Consider the following 15408-nt stretch of genomic DNA (forward strand, 5'->3'; position numbering starts at 1 on the left):
TGTGAAGACTATAACGCGGGAGAGGAAAGTAATACACGTGTCGTTATCCTAATGGTTTCGTTAAGATCTCTTTGACGACTAAACGAGGCTTTGACCATACGACGACGCTGTACCGCGCTACGGAAATAAAATATCTATTTTCCATTTTTGTCCTCATACAGCTGTCGTTAATAGCTGGCGCATCCTAACGTGCACATAGCCACATGGTGATTCTTTTTGGTAGGTTACCATTCATTTACAGTCACTCAGTCAGCCACGTCATCTTGTTTAGGGGTTTAAACCAATTAAGGAGCTTTTTCACACGTATGAAATGTGTCAGTGATCAGGCTATATCAAATGACTGCACTGCACCACACGTGCGGACTCGCCTTGAGCGGCGTGATTAACGTCAAATGAAATACCACGTTAATTTGTGTACTAACCATTAACCAACCTTGATTTAATGTAATAGGATTATATTTAGATTTTCCGCCTGTCTCCTTTTAGGTAGAGTATTTATACTGTTTTTCAACATGTCACTGTTTCATATTAAAACCAACAATAACATTCAAGTCTAAGAACGTGTAATTAATCAAATGTTATGATATTTATTTAATAAAAATAAATTTTGGCATTTTGTGCCGTGTGTAAGCTCCTTTATCCAATATCCCACGAACAAAATGAATGTTGTGCCACATTTTGGCACAAACACATCATATCATCAGTGATTAGTCCATCGATTTTAATGGACCTATTGACCTGAATGTTGGAACATTGTTTAGAAATTACAATATGATGGGTTCGTGTTTGAAAGCCCAAATATAAATGGGCCTTCATGCCTGGATTGCCCAGGTAGATAGATGCAGTGAAACTCAAATCTGCCGGAAACTTAAAGTGTAAAGTGCATCTGAAGATCAAAGAGCATCTTTGAGAAAAGCTAATCATTAGGAGTAAGTAGCTATGAATTATTCAGAATACTAGTAAAGTAAAGCAAAGATATTTTACAGATCGATTTCTTAGTAAGAAACAAATAACTTATAACTACCATATCAACTTATTCAACTCATTTGTTCAATGTTCATACCATCACATATATACATTACTCAATGATTAACCTGTTTATTAAACAGCGGACATTCTATTTAATTTATCAAATAGAATTCAATTATTAATCAACTACCCAACTGTTTAATTATTTAACACGTTTTTCTTCAGAAATCTCTTAAAAGTAATAATTAACTGCCTTTAGCAACTGGAATAACTTATGTTAACGATAAACATGATCCTCATCCTTTTAAGGCATTTTTTGACAAAGAATGTAAGGCATTTTTCAATAAAATGATTAAAAAATGAGGTTGGACTGTTGTGGACAATTTGTTTTTGTATACATTCATATTTGCATTAAATTGTATAGGAAACATAAAGCTGAAATATTTTTTAACAATTCAAATATATTAGAAAGTTAAACCTTCAATTGTATAAGTTTTCTGCAAATGATGAAAAACCGTAGTACGAAGAATAAAACTATAAAAGTGGCAAATTTACAACCATTTAAACCATTAGAACAGTAGCATATTACAGAAAACAAACACCAATCCAAGTAAAGTTTTTCTTTTCTCAACTGAATCCCAAACAAACAATACGACAAAACACAAAAAAAAGTATCGAAAGAAATAAAAAAGCAACAAAAACAAAACTTGCATGGTTATTGGAAAAAAGATAGGTAAGGTGGGCCGCGCGTGGGCCTTATAATTTTACTAAAATAAACCTCAAAAAACAAAGTTAAAACGCTACAACACCTTTTTTCCCGTCTCCTCCTTATCTTTAAAAGTAAAAAAAGAAAGAAAAAAAACTCTCTCCACTGACATTAGAAAAGACTGTTCATCGTCGTCTCCCCCAAGAAGAACAAATGAAAATGAAGAAGAAAGGTAAAGTTTACCCCTCTCCTCCTCCTTCTACTCAACCACCACCACCAACACCATCGTCTTCCTCTTCATCTCAATACCTCAACGAAGACCACTCTCTCTCCGTCCTGAGGCTTCTCCCAGCGACGATTTTGGTGCTAGTCACGGTTCTCTCAGCTGAAGACAGAGAAGTCCTCGCTTACTTGATCACAAGAGGAACCGCCACCATCTCCGCCGACTCCAACAAGAAGAAGGCCGCGACGAAGAAGAAGAAGAACAAATCTAGCAGAAACCACAAGCCTCCTGTCTTCGACTGCGAGTGTTTCGACTGCTACACTAGCTACTGGCTCCGATGGGACTCCTCTCCGAACCGCGAGCTCATCCACGACATCATCGAGGCGTTCGAGAATCACCATCTCGCTACCGGCGGCGAAGATTCGGCGGCTTCGAGGAACAAATCCAAGAGAGGTAAGAAGAAAGAGAAACCGGGTCGTCGGGTCGTGGAGCCTGAGCCGGTGATTGAAGCTGCTGTTTTGGAGAGCCACGTGTCGTCTCCTGATGAGTCGCCGGGGAGATTGAGTGAAGCTGAGGTGGCGGAGCGAGTGGAGGAGGAGGAGGTTGTTAGAGAAGAAGAAGAAGAAGCGACGGTGGTTTTGCCGGCGGCGGCGGGGAGTGGACACAAGGGATTAGCGAGGAAGGTACTACCGGACGTGTTGGGTCTGTTCAATTCCAGTTTTTGGAGGCTTTGGAATCCGAACGCGTAAAAAAAGCATCATCGATCAAAAAGTTTTATGCTTTTTTGTTTTTCTCTGTTGCTGTTTTCTGATAAATAATCAAATCTTCATGCTTTTGTTCTATCAATCACTACTTGGCTATGTGTAATTGGTTTGATAAAAATGCAGTCTTTAGCTCTCTCTTTTTGTTCATGAAGTTCTCAAGAATATTTCAAAAAATAGCTTCGAAGTCTTGTGATTATAGTCAAAATTTGAAAATACATTAAATGTTTGGGCAAATGTGGTCAATTTCAAGCAAGGTCTTTAGTTTTTTTCTTTGGGTTGGTGGTGAGACTCTAGTCTCTCTAGTCACTGTATTTGCTTAGGAACAAAGTTTGTGGATTAGGTAGACTGTTTCTGAGGGTGGGCCAACAAATATCTGAAGACATCCTCATATTGTGAGAGTGTGTCTCATTCTTTTACATGAAAAATATTTAGGTAGCATTGTCGATGTTTATGTTCTTACTTACCCTTATCCTTATTATAATAAGTTGGCTTAGGTTTGCAGTCTTTAATGCCTGACATCATCAATGCGTGTAAATAACCCTAGAAGTACTTCATTTAGTGCTGTGATCTACTCAGGAACAAAGATTCATAAACTAAATATGTTTACTTCAATCTAGTTAGGTACCATGGTTTGGTTTACTTTTCTGTAAAATTACTATTTTGAGAAATGCAACCAATGTGCTGGAAAGGTATTACCAAAGCTATCTAATGCGCTTGCTCATTTGGGTCTTTCACCAACCAATAAACATCAGTCAAGAGAAAAAGCGAAAGTTTAAAAAGTAAGCGTCTTAGTAGCATCCTTGATTGTCTTTGTAGCTTACTATTAATGGAGTTCGAGTGTAGATCATTAATGGTTGTTATAAATCGTCTTATAACAACTCATTAGATCACATCATATTATAAACTCTAACATGTCTTCATAAACTAAGAAGATTAGATCAGAGGTATGTTTCCGCTACTCTGTTGCAATAAAAAATATTTTGATTTCGTTGAAGTAGGAAACAAATACTTGAACAAACATACATTCTGCTCCAGCGAAGTCCATGTAGCCTAGCTCCCACACCATACCATACTATTTTACCAATTTTAATATGTTATTTGTCAGTTGTCACAAACCTTGACATCTTTCTTTCTAACACCACTTCCCTTCTCCTCTCTTATTGATTATCACCCACTGGCCACTGCTTTAGAATACAACCCACTAGCCAAGCCCTTGTTCCTTTAGGCCTAATCTTTATTCTTCTACTTCTTAACCCCAACAGCATCTGCTAGCCCACATAACAGGCCTATTCTGTTGTTTTTAATATTAAAAAATATATGATATTGTACTACTTTCCAAAAATACATGGAGGCTGCTAGGGGATAATCTTTATACGAAAATGGAACTGTAAAAGGAACACGTGCGTCTTCAAAGAATTTTCTTGTTACTTCTATAATATTCAAACATCGACCACTCTTAATAGTTAATAATTATCCCTCTTTTTCTTTTTCCTATGCACTTTGAATGGTCAAGCAAGCATGGACTAGCAACAGCAAACGGTGAGCTACTTTAGCTTTTTCTTATGTGAGATGAATTCATAATTAGCTGGTAAAATGGTCTCAAAGTTCAACCTCGGATAAGGATTATCAACCACGTCTGCGCCAAAGTAAAAATGCTCTTCTCCTACCAAAAAAATAATTCAAGTCTGAATACCGATGTCGAAAAAACAAACCATGGATTATTATTGACTTTCTTCATCTTGACAACTAAACCAAGAAACGTAATAACACACGTCACAAGTTATATTATATCCATTGTCCATTGGTTTCCTATATTCAAAAATCCGAAAAAGACCAGTTTATCAATTATTATTGGCAAGGTTTATATATGAATTCAAACATAGGAGACTAATCAATTCATTGATCACAGTATATTGTTATTATATATACGGATAATAAGTAACATGACTTATTTACTTTCGAGATATAGAAAAACTTAAACCCATATGACGTTTAACAAAAGAAAAAACTTGAAATATCACGTCATTAGAGATAAAATCGACGAGTCTCGTTCGTTAGTAATGATCTTGCACAACACATTAGTGACAATTCCATGTTCGTACGTGCATGCATCGTTTTTAATATCTACTTTACAAAATATTGAAAAGCATTTGATTGATTCTTACGTCGGATACTACTAACAAGCCTTTCCTACCTTATGCAATAACTAGTGAGATATATTTTTATTAAAGGCACTCTCAAATACCATAAATGTTCTTGTATTTAGGTTATGCATGCATATATACTCTTGAGCTATATTCAGTTAACTACAATCCTTGGAAATAATAGTCTTCTTATTTCTTGATTTAATTGTCTTTAGATGTATAAGAATATCTTTGGATTAATGGGTTAATGATTAATAAATTTATGTAAATGCTTAGTTCTTACGTGTCGTCTACGACACTGCCCCTTATAGTTCTGCTTTTACTATTATCATCGGGCCGCCTCTTCGTCTTTGACTTCGCAGTCTGCTCCAACACGAGGAATAAATGTCTATAAAATATAGACTAAAGTATAATATTTTCCTTCACAAAATATCTCGCAACCTATAATTACAAACAAACAAACAAATCAAAAGAATCTTCTTCTTAAAAAAAAAGTCAGGTCGATCGCTCTTTGTATTTTTATAAGATTCCAGAGTTAATTGGGAACATGGAAGGATATGATGATGGATCGTTGTATGCTCCGTTTCTGTCGCTGAAACCACATCAAAGCCTTTCTAAGTCGGAGTTAGAACAAGGCAGAGAAGAAGCCTCAAAAGTTAGAGAAGGTTCCTCCAGAAGCAAGGAGTTGAAAAAGAAGAAGGGAAAGAAACAAAAGTTTGCGTTTCAGACAAGGAGCCAAGTTGATATTCTTGATGATGGCTATCGTTGGAGAAAATATGGCCAAAAAGCTGTCAAGAACAACAAGTTCCCTAGGTTCGTATTCATTCCGCCCTTAATTTACTAGCTTTGTTATTCCTCTCTTTTTCTTATATTATTATTAGATATAGAAAGAGACAAGAGTTACACTGTAGTGCTGTTTGTTAAGTTAGATGGGACCTTGTCTCTAATACTGTACAGCATATGCTTAGGCCAATCTCGAACCAAGATCGAGTCTAGATTGATTGTAACAAGTTTGCACATATGATTTGCTTAGTTCTAGAGCTAGATCAATGATCTGTTTTTTCTTTTATATTTCCTGTGAAAATCAATGATTAAGATGTATTTTGGTGAAAATCATATAACTAAAATGTGCATTTGGAAACAAGTTTGATGACCACTTGCACTTGTAAATAACTCGGTGATCAATATATGTACATATCATTCACATCGAGTCTAGATTGATGCTAACTAATCTGCATATAGATTAAATCGTTATGTTCTAGTCCATCTAAAAACCATGCCAATGTAAGTGTTGGTGAAAATGATCTTAAAAGTGGAAATGAGAACAATATTTTTTTCTTTTTAATAATGGCTTAAATATAAATGTGCAGGAGTTACTATAGGTGCACACATGGAGGATGCAATGTAAAGAAGCAAGTGCAAAGATTAACATCGGACCAAGAAGTTGTAGTCACGACCTACGAAGGAGTCCACTCGCATCCCATCGAAAAATCTACAGAAAATTTCGAGCATATTCTCACCCAAATGCAAATCTACTCTTCTTTTTAATACCTTTTATAACTTTGGAGCGTATCCTTCTGAGAGCCCATGTTGTGAATTATACAAATAAAAAGTATAACATTACAATTTTATCTATGTTGGAAAAAAAAACAATGGTCAATTTGGAGATTGTATCCCAATAATTTTAACAAACTTATTGACTTATAAATAATACTTAGTCCCTAGACATTTCATAGTCTCTAAATACCTTGTAAGCAAGATATGAAAATTTGAGTTTGTTGGAGAGTGAAAATGTGATAAACCCTAGTCAGACATGCAATTTAGCTAGCCTTACCCCAATTCCCTTCTTCTCAGGATACATGTTTTTGTTTGTAACATCATATCCGGTCAGACCGGACCGGATCAGGTACAACCACTAGAATTCTAATGCATCGGTTTGGAAATGAATTCAAAATTGGTCAAAAAGCTTCTCAGCTAAACATCGAGTTGCTACCACAAACAAGAGAAGTAGCTGGAGAAAAAAACACAGAAGCTTGATCTTAACTGTCTCATGGATTTATTATTACCATGACACCAACACACAGTCTTGAATTACCACAAAACATTCAAAAAACAAGATACTGTAGTAAATCTGTTGAGTGTTTCCTTCTTGTTTGGATCTTTTAGACTCGAGCTGATTCTGCTTCCATATACCTACAAATCCTCTCCATAACCTCTCGCCCTTTCGCGCTATTCTGCATGAATTTCTCTGCGCACTTCTGCTCAACTTTCTCAGCCATTGAGGCCAGAGCCGACAAGGGTTTGATCCGAATGCTTGTCTCCTGGCTACAAACCGTCCATGCCGATGGATTCTCTGGATGAGGATCATACCTTATCCTCTCCTCCACTTCAATGAACTTCTGGAGACTAATATTCTTTGTTATGAGCTGAATTAAAATTCGTTAGTTAGACGTTTACCATGTCAAATGCTATGATAAGCTAACCTAAAACACTCCTCTATGGTTGTAAACTACTTAATAAATGCTTCATCTCAATCAAGCTTTCCTTCTCATCTACAAAAAATTACAAAACTTTGTGGAAGAAGCTGATGGTTACCTGCATAGAACGTGATTTGCCATCCACAACGGTTGATTCAACGCAGTGGCAGATGTCCTGGCCCACGATCCGGTGAAGGAACCAAGGTCCAGGAGCGTGGATGGTGAGGGCACGAGTGGTGTGGAGTTTCCCAGTGTCAGTGTCAAGCTTGCGGTTCAAGGTGTCGACTTCGAGGATATGAGAAAGGATGCGTTTGTTCTCAGGGTCTGCAAACTTCCTCCACGAGGCGGCACTCACCCGCTCCCACGGGTGCTTGTAGACATGCTCTTGTCTATATGCTTTCACCATCAAGAATCTACAAAAAAAAAAAAACAGTACATAAGTTAAAAGTATGAATACGCAGAGGAACGTGACATGATTAACTAAAACCAAATCAAACCGGAGATCATGAATGTTTTTGGATACAACATACAAGTTTTAAACAAGAGATGTAACATAAACAAGATGATCTAGCTGATATAACAGAACGAAGATCCGAATCTAAATACAACGAATCGTGGGCGAGAGATTCTTTTATATTAAAAGAAATAAAAAGGTTTTCACTTTATTATAGTAGCTTACACCTAGATCAAACCAAACACAGTTTGGTTCATGAAAGATTGATTTTTTTAGCTTAAATAAGCTTTCAGCGAGCAAAGATGAAGGAATTGGAGAATTTTTAAAACATTGATTTCGCAGATACGACGATCGAATCACAGAAACTCCAGTTCAAAATTCCGCTATGATCTTCAACATCGGCGAAAGAAATCTAAAAATTTCCAGGAAACAGATGAAGAAAGAAACGTACTTACAGTTTTGACTCGATGCTAATCGATTGGTGATAATGAGACTGTGAAATTGGGAAGAGAAGAATTACCTAGAAAGGTAGGCAATTGAAGATCTTGGTGAGCTAGATAGAAGAAATAATTCCCAAAAATGGAAAACGTGACGTGCTTATGTATGTTTTACAAACCACAATGGTTCTCTCGTCAGCGGTAATGGGCCTTTAAAAAAGCCTGTCCAAAAACTCCGATGATGGGCTTTGACTTTTGATAGTGTTGACTGTTGAGCAAGAGAAAGATTATGCAAAGCATGGATGTCTAATGTGTGTTAGTGTTTTGTTTTCGGAACAAATTATTTCACAAGACTAGAATACCTTTCTTTAGTAACAAAAAGATTCTCAAAAACGATGCTTACAAAGACATTCAGAAGCTTACAATACTCTTGCTAGAACTGATCAGTTGACACTACAATTGTTGAGTTGGTCTAATTTTCTGTGCCATTTGTGGAAGTAACTTATACTAAACAATTACAGAAAATCTAACTTCCAGGGCCTCTTGATATTACTGAGTTGAGCAAAAGAGCAGTAACAAGGATACAATCTGGTTATCTAACCAAAATAAAAGTAATCTAGTTATAAATGTTTTATACAACGGTTGAGCTAGCTTGGACTGGCCGTGTGAGAATATCTGTGATGTATGTCCGGATTTCAGGTATAATTTTCTTGATAAACATGGGAAACCTGCATCGTAACAGAAAGAATAAAATAAAACATGATTTGAGTTACAAAAAGGGACCAAAGCTAGAATTTCCAAAACAAAATTATAATGAATTTGATGTCGTACCATGTTTCAGAGCTGAGCTTAGTGTAATGCTCAAGAACGTAGAGAGTGCATGCTCGTCTTAAGGCTGAAGCATTGAATGTATCAGCTAAGTCATACATTAACGGTATGTTATCCACACAGATGTCCTGCACCAACATTTGGTAAACTCCATTTAGTAGTCGCTCTAACTTGCAAAAGAATAAGACCTTAGGGTTTTGCTTATATATATACCTGTGCGATTGTGTACTCACAAAGGCGCTTGAGGCCTTCGATAAGATACTGATCAGCTGCAACAAGCAGCTCTTGAGCCAAATGTTTGGTGATGTCAATTCTTCCTGTGTATATGAATCTGCACATTTTGTGTTTCATGCTAAGATTCTTTATCTCAAGTTTGGTAATATTCAAATGTTTGATTTTATAGAACTTTACCTCATCATAAGCTCAAACACTTCCCATGTTATATTTGGAATCTCCACGTTTTGGGCGTTCCGTTCCTAAAACCAATTCTCAAGTTAGTTGAGTGATTTCTATATATATGATGCAAATCATTTATTCAGAGGCTTACCTTGTAAAGGCCGTCAAACATTGCACGGAATATATCAGAGGAAGCTACCAAGCAAATCTTGTGAGCATAGAATTGTTTACCTGATAATACGCCATGGAAACATTCAATTAGAAAGTGTTATCCGCAGGTAGAATTAACAGAAACATAGAATGGGATTAAATGTTGTACCATCGACTAGGAATGTGACATCGGACAAAGTAGGGTTGTTCACGAACTCCGCACCCAAAAAAACCTTCAGTAATACAATCAATCACAAGTCAAGACCACAAATCACAAGTAGTTTTTAAACTTGAAAAAAAAAATGAAGTTTTCTTACCCGTTGGGTGGGTGAGGAAGGAGCTGAGTCCTCTGGCGCAAAGGAAGTAGCTTTTCTAGCTAATTCAAATAAAGCCCTTGAACTATATTTCTGCTGTTTCATGCCTGACAAGTATAGAAGCTCCAACAGAAACTCTACTCCTACATTAGTAATACGTATATTGATCAGAAACAGTAAAACCCAACAGAAATATATAAATTCTGAAAAATGAGATTCTCACCGTTGTTATCAATGAAAATTAATTTTCCATCTTTAGGGTCACAAAGATGTGCAAGAGCCAAAGCAATTCGCATTTGTATAGGCTTCTCAGTGGTTCTCATCAGATATAATAATTGGTTCAGTACCTGAAAGAAGGGTTTGACATCAGGGGTCTAAAACCAAAGCCATACTTAAATAAGAACCAGTAGGTCTAACAGAAATAGATACTCACAGGTCCATGAACCTTGTTCTCTAGCCTCTTCAGTGTCCTCACAACACAATCCCTAGTCGGCTGCAGACAGAAGAATATAAATCAGAATTTGGAAATGTTATAGATTGGTTTTGCAACATAAGCAGTCAAAAGCATACTTGAACAGTGAAGTTGTCATCTTGAAGCCTTTGAATACCTCCAGCCTTAATGAAGTCTGCTAGATTTTCCTGTTTACAAAAATCTTGTTTAGGTACTCAATGGTATGTATAGTTACTAAAAGACATAGCTGTTTCAAAATTATTCACTGTGAACTTAGTTTACCTCGTTATCTGCAAGGCCATACAAAGCAAATGCAGCGTTGTGTTGCACAGATCCAGTATTCACATCAAGAAGATTTAGTAGTGAGATGATGCCTCCTCTTTGTCCAATGCCAGCTTGATTGTGTGTGTCCTGCAACATTGCATTGAGAATATACCGGCGTATTAAGATATGTACCAAGCAAATTTAGGATTACTATTTTTATCACATAAAAGGTATGATTTAACAATCATTGATAACGAACCAGATTCCAGAAGCAACGAAAACATTCACATGCTAATTCAAAAAGATAAGTACCTGAGCCAAACGACCAAGAGCAAAAGCTGACATTTCCATGACCTGCTCATCTGATGACTCAAGCATCTTAATCAATGGTGTAATGGCACCTCTCTGGGCAATGTGCACCTGCATTATCATTTTGCCAGCTATGTTTAATAAGTTCTCTCCTGAGTTTGATTGAGCATATGTTAAGATTATTACTACAGCATGCATATGTTAAGATTATTACTACAGCATGCGATGAAAGAGACTAGCTCATACCTTGCAATCTGAATCAGGCGAAGCAAATTGACCTATTAGTAATGCTGCTTCTCTCTGTGTCTCTAAACAAGTGGAGCTGTAGCAGATAGCAAAAAGTTACTAAACATATTACAAAAATTTCAGAAGCAAATGTCTAAGTAGAAAAACAATAAAAAGCATACCTAAGTAAACTGATCACTGGTTGTAAGGCACCAGCACGGATAACGTCTTTCTTGATGTCAGGAGATGAGTGGACAAGATTTCCAATTGCCCCAATCTGAAAAAAAAATCCATAGTCTATATTAGTAGAAACAAAGCGAACCAACTGCAGCCATCTAAAGCAAGGTAAGAACCTACCGCTTCGCCATGCATAGAAGGATCTTCTGACTGAAGCATCAATACAAGCGTGGGCAAAGCATTCAACTCCACAATCTACACAATTTTGCTTTTAATGTAAGAATCAAGCCTCTCATATCAAACAAAAGAAAGCATCATCACATCAAAACATACTTGGTTCTTGTTATCATCATTTCTAAATGAAACTGTACGCAAGGCCCCTGCAGCAGCCCTCTGTACTTTGACATCCGGAAAATTTAAAAGCTCAACAAGCGGTGGAATGCCACCTTCAACCCTGAAAAAAAAAAGTTTTACAAAAGGTGTAAGCATAGGCATGACCAAAACCTATAATGATCATCAAACAACAAACAATACCTTATATTTGTTTTAATCCTTGGATTGTCATGAGCAATATTAGTGATGATATCAGCAGCTCTCCTAATAACAGCGTTAGCTTCCATGCACCCAAGACAAACCCCTCGTCTCTTCAACAACTTCACAGTGGGAACTATAGCCCCAGCATCCACAATGAGCTGCTGGTAACCAGGCTATTTAAAAAATAAAACTAACATTAGTAAACAGAAACTGAGAGATTCACAACTCCTCATCCACGGCTGAAAGATTGAGTTACCTGAATAGCAGCAATAAGTCCAAGGGAAACAGCACAGTCTTTCTCCAGCTTATGATCACAAGACTTGGGAACGTTTGGATTGATCGCCAAAGACCACGGCGATTCTAGATATCTAACCAAAGCAGGGATGACTCCATTCTCCACCATCATCTCCACGTTTTCATCTATACAAACAGATACAGAATATAAAACTGATCCCAAAGAATCACAAATCGATTGACAAGTGGAATTCAAAATCTGTATCGATTCAATCAGATCTAAGCAATTCAAAGCCGTTCGGAAACTAAGGACTAGCCATTTCAACATAATCGCGGAGACTAGTGTACCGATTTTAGCGAGAGAGGAGATAGCAGCAGCAGCTTCTTTGACAGCTTCGCGATCTGAGAAGCTGGAGTTCAAAACCTCAACGTGGCGGCGGATCGAGGCGACGAGATCTGCTTCTTCGTCTTCTTCGACCTCCGTAATCTGCATGACTATCGACGACGCCGCGTCTGTCTCCCGGGACAGCTTTCGCCTCAAGTTTCTTCCGGCGAGGCGTGTTTTTCGCTGGCGCTTCTGTTGACTCTCCATCGCTGTGGGGGAAGACGAATGGGTAGAAGATTGGACGGTGGATTTGAGCTGTGGAGTTTGAAGGATTTTCATTTTGGAGATCCGTTTGGGTTTATTAGCACCGAGAAGTTGGAGGAGGCGGTCTTTTGTGAAAAAAAAGTGATTGGAGCCAAAAATACTCCCGCGAGAGGGAAATGAGTTTTTTTGGACTTTGGCCATTTTTATTGAGTAATTTAGATTCAAAAATATTATTTAGTAGATTTTTCTTCTATGGATTTATAGTTTATTTTTATACTTTATTCATTTTTTTATTTTATACATTGACTCCGTTTAATTATTCTAAAATATATGTTTTAATTATATATTAATCTTTGAACGTAATTTTCAAAAAAGAAAATTTAATAATTTCTCTAATTTTGATGACTGAGTGAATTTACTTTATGTGGCCTTGATTTGATTTGATAAAATATGAAATCAAATAGTAAATATCTTTTAATTTTAATTGATTCTTTAACTTTTATATGCTATATTATTATTTTTTTACTAAATTGTTTTTATGGAAAATTTAAGTTAAAAATTAGTTAGTTTAGATGTATTATTAATTATATATATATATATATATATATATATATTTATGAGATATTGAATACTGTGCTGATATAAGTGGTCCAGATTGTAAAATTAAGAGAGGTGTAAGAAAATCTAATTTTTATAGAATAATTGTATTAATGTGTTAAGTTTTTATAAATAATTTGATGGAGTGGGAACAAAAAAAAAATCAATTATGTATATAGATAAATTGTATATTAACTATTTTAAATTTAGTTTGACTCGGTTTTTTAAGGTAAAATACTTTATTCATGTGAACTATAAAAGTGTAATCATCTTTATAAGGAGACTAAAAACCGATCTCTCGACAGTTTTTCAACCAATAAATTAATGAACAAAAAAATAAGAGAGAAAGTGTAAATAAAAATAGAAAAGCTTCTTTGCAAAACAAACGCATCTATATTTTTGAGAGACTGATTTTCACATATTTTCATATACGACAGTTATCTTAAACGCTGGTTTGACTGGTAATATTCATCCCTCTCTGCGACGACATATTTCTTTGAAAATTACAGATTGAAGTTGAAGGAATCAACAATTATCAGGTATAACTATATCTGTTTTCTAACATTTTTTCATGATATTTGTTTTTGTTTTAAGTTTTTTTTACTATCATTTTCACAAGCAAACAAGTGCATACATATCAGACAGAGTTTAACAGTCATAAACACAAAAATCTAAGTTCCCACAAACAAACACAATACTAAGACTCTCATCATTATCACCCATGCCGAAGAAGCTCCGCGAGCAACTCCTCGTCTCCTTCAAAGCTGAGGACACAACTCGAAACCAACGAGTAACCGACAATCCCTCCAACTTCCAATCTTGTTGACAATTTAAGAATCGAAAGTTTCCGAAATGTCGCCTTAGCTACATGGTCACCCATGATGAGACTGATTTTTCCTTTAGCTACAAAGCAGATCTCTTTTGTCTTGGCCAACCCAACTACATAGATGATGAGAGACATGATACCTCATAAGCAGTGGACGCTTGTTGAATTCAGGATGGTGACGAATTCAACACAAAACAACTTGGTTCATCCTTCATAGGCACAAATGTCTTTGTACGGGGATCTTCGTATTCATAGCTTAATATCAAACTGGTTGGATTGGATGGCTGATAGTGTTCTCGATCATGTTTTTTTGTTGTTTCAAGGCGAAACAACATGTGTTGTATGTAAAGAAAGTTAAATAATAATTCAAATGTTTCATTTTGTGTATATTGTCAAAAGTGTCTATTTTGTACATTTTTTGAAGTTGACACAACATGTCATGGTATTCCAGCCCATCATACACACAATTACATAAAAGAGAGAAATAATTATATTATTGGAATTTTTCTCTTGTATAATAGTTTTTCGTTTGAGATTAAACCAATTATAATTATTTGCTTAATCAATAGCAGCATTGTGAATTTGATCATGGAGAATAGCATGATCGAAATATGCATGAGTTATGTAATCATTAATGTTATTCACAATCATGTTACACAAGACAAAACGAGGTGAGATCTCCATCAGTCTCGAATGGAATGCTATTGTCAAGAGTCAATCTAGAATTTATCCCAAAAAGAAAACTCTTACACCCATGTAAATATTATGAAAACAAACCGAGTGCTGCAAATTAGGCCGACAATTCTCATCAAAGCATTAAACAAGATTGAATGGTTCACTTACAACAAGTGCATAATTTGTATCCATAACCAACCACAGTAACACCAAACCATAATTTCATAGTGTCCATATAAGAAGTTTTTATATGGGGCTGTTGAGAATAAAAATTTATGTATATTATTTTATACTTTAAAACAAAAAGAAGAAATTTTTTAGTTATCATTTTTATTGTATGTAGTTTAAACTTCTTAAAATTATTCTCTAGACAAAATTAGATTATAAATCATTAACTTGCCTTAATTCTCACAACGTATGATTGTAGGAACAACACTAGAGAGAGAGCTTTAACAAAGAATTCACACTGATCACTCTTGTTATTTCCAATGTATTTTAGGATCTTTCTAACCAAAATGCTCATGTTGAGATTGCACATGCATGCATCTCTAAGACTGAACTGGGAATTAGTAATACCTATTTACACTCATGTGTTACTGAGAGTGCAGGAAGATGATTTTTGAATTTTACTGAACAGGTTGTAAAGTATGTATGTTGTGTGACAT

At 35.9% G+C, this 15408-nt stretch overlaps 4 protein-coding genes across 7 annotated transcripts; 2 read left to right on the forward strand and 2 right to left on the reverse strand.

The window, feature by feature from the left end:
• Positions 1–1403: 1403 nt before the first annotated feature.
• LOC103846603 lies at positions 1404–2807 on the forward strand. The gene has a single exon (XM_009123552.3). The coding sequence runs from the start codon at positions 1889–1891 to the stop codon at positions 2645–2647; it is 759 nt and encodes a 252-aa protein (XP_009121800.2). The 5' UTR covers positions 1404–1888; the 3' UTR covers positions 2648–2807.
• Positions 2808–3037: 230 nt separating this feature from the next.
• LOC103846604 (probable WRKY transcription factor 75) lies at positions 3038–6544 on the forward strand. Its single transcript, XM_009123553.3, has 2 exons — positions 3038–5619; positions 6177–6544. Exons 1-2 carry the CDS (start codon positions 5354–5356, stop codon positions 6352–6354), a joined length of 444 nt encoding a protein of 147 aa, XP_009121801.1. The 5' UTR covers positions 3038–5353; the 3' UTR covers positions 6355–6544.
• Positions 6545–6741: 197 nt separating this feature from the next.
• On the reverse strand, positions 6742–8343 carry LOC103846605 (protein slowmo homolog). 4 transcript variants are annotated; one of them, XM_033282670.1, is made up of 3 exons: positions 7963–8106; positions 7402–7696; positions 6742–7232 (listed from the first exon to the last, which is right to left on the reverse strand). In XM_033282670.1, exons 2-3 carry the CDS (start codon positions 7687–7689, stop codon positions 6969–6971), a joined length of 552 nt encoding a protein of 183 aa, XP_033138561.1. In that variant the 5' UTR covers positions 7690–7696; positions 7963–8106; the 3' UTR covers positions 6742–6968. The 4 variants fall into 4 exon arrangements, with proteins under 4 accessions (XP_033138561.1, XP_009121804.1, XP_009121802.1 ...); XM_009123556.2 differs by lacking the exon at positions 7963–8106 and adding an exon at positions 8258–8343 and having other exon boundaries at positions 6750–7232; XM_009123554.3 differs by lacking the exon at positions 7963–8106 and adding an exon at positions 8193–8338 and having other exon boundaries at positions 6750–7232.
• Positions 8344–8557: 214 nt separating this feature from the next.
• On the reverse strand, positions 8558–15206 carry LOC103846607 (ARMADILLO BTB ARABIDOPSIS PROTEIN 1). Its single transcript, XM_009123557.3, has 19 exons — positions 12405–15206; positions 12079–12242; positions 11823–11995; positions 11622–11742; positions 11469–11543; positions 11294–11388; positions 11133–11208; positions 10890–10997; positions 10596–10724; positions 10433–10501; positions 10296–10355; positions 10086–10209; positions 9866–10005; positions 9718–9781; positions 9550–9629; positions 9414–9478; positions 9216–9333; positions 9006–9130; positions 8558–8902 (listed from the first exon to the last, which is right to left on the reverse strand). Exons 1-19 carry the CDS (start codon positions 12844–12846, stop codon positions 8806–8808), a joined length of 2325 nt encoding a protein of 774 aa, XP_009121805.2. The 5' UTR covers positions 12847–15206; the 3' UTR covers positions 8558–8805.
• Positions 15207–15408: the final 202 nt, after the last annotated feature.

Source organism: Brassica rapa, chromosome A10 (genome assembly GCF_000309985.2).
Source record: "Brassica rapa cultivar Chiifu-401-42 chromosome A10, CAAS_Brap_v3.01, whole genome shotgun sequence".
Taxonomy (NCBI): Eukaryota; Viridiplantae; Streptophyta; class Magnoliopsida; order Brassicales; family Brassicaceae; genus Brassica; species Brassica rapa.

Coding starts and splice junctions, on each gene's coding strand:
- LOC103846607 (XM_009123557.3), bottom strand. CDS start 12,846: ATGGCCAAAGTCCAAAAAAACTCATTTCCCTCTCGCGGGAGTATTTTT. Junction 11,209..11,293: donor CCAGTGATCAGTTTACTTAG/GTATGCTTTTTA, acceptor TATCTGCTACAG/CTCCACTTGTTTAGAGACAC. Junction 9,334..9,413: donor GTGTTTGAGCTTATGATGAG/GTAAAGTTCTAT, acceptor CAAAATGTGCAG/ATTCATATACACAGGAAGAA.
- LOC103846604 (XM_009123553.3), top strand. CDS start 5,354: ATGGAAGGATATGATGATGGATCGTTGTATGCTCCGTTTCTGTCGCTG. Junction 5,620..6,176: donor AAGAACAACAAGTTCCCTAG/GTTCGTATTCAT, acceptor ATAAATGTGCAG/GAGTTACTATAGGTGCACAC.
- LOC103846603 (XM_009123552.3), top strand. CDS start 1,889: ATGAAAATGAAGAAGAAAGGTAAAGTTTACCCCTCTCCTCCTCCTTCT.
- LOC103846605 (XM_033282670.1), bottom strand. CDS start 7,689: ATGGTGAAAGCATATAGACAAGAGCATGTCTACAAGCACCCGTGGGAG. Junction 7,233..7,401: donor GCAAATCACGTTCTATGCAG/GTAACCATCAGC, acceptor ATTTTAATTCAG/CTCATAACAAAGAATATTAG.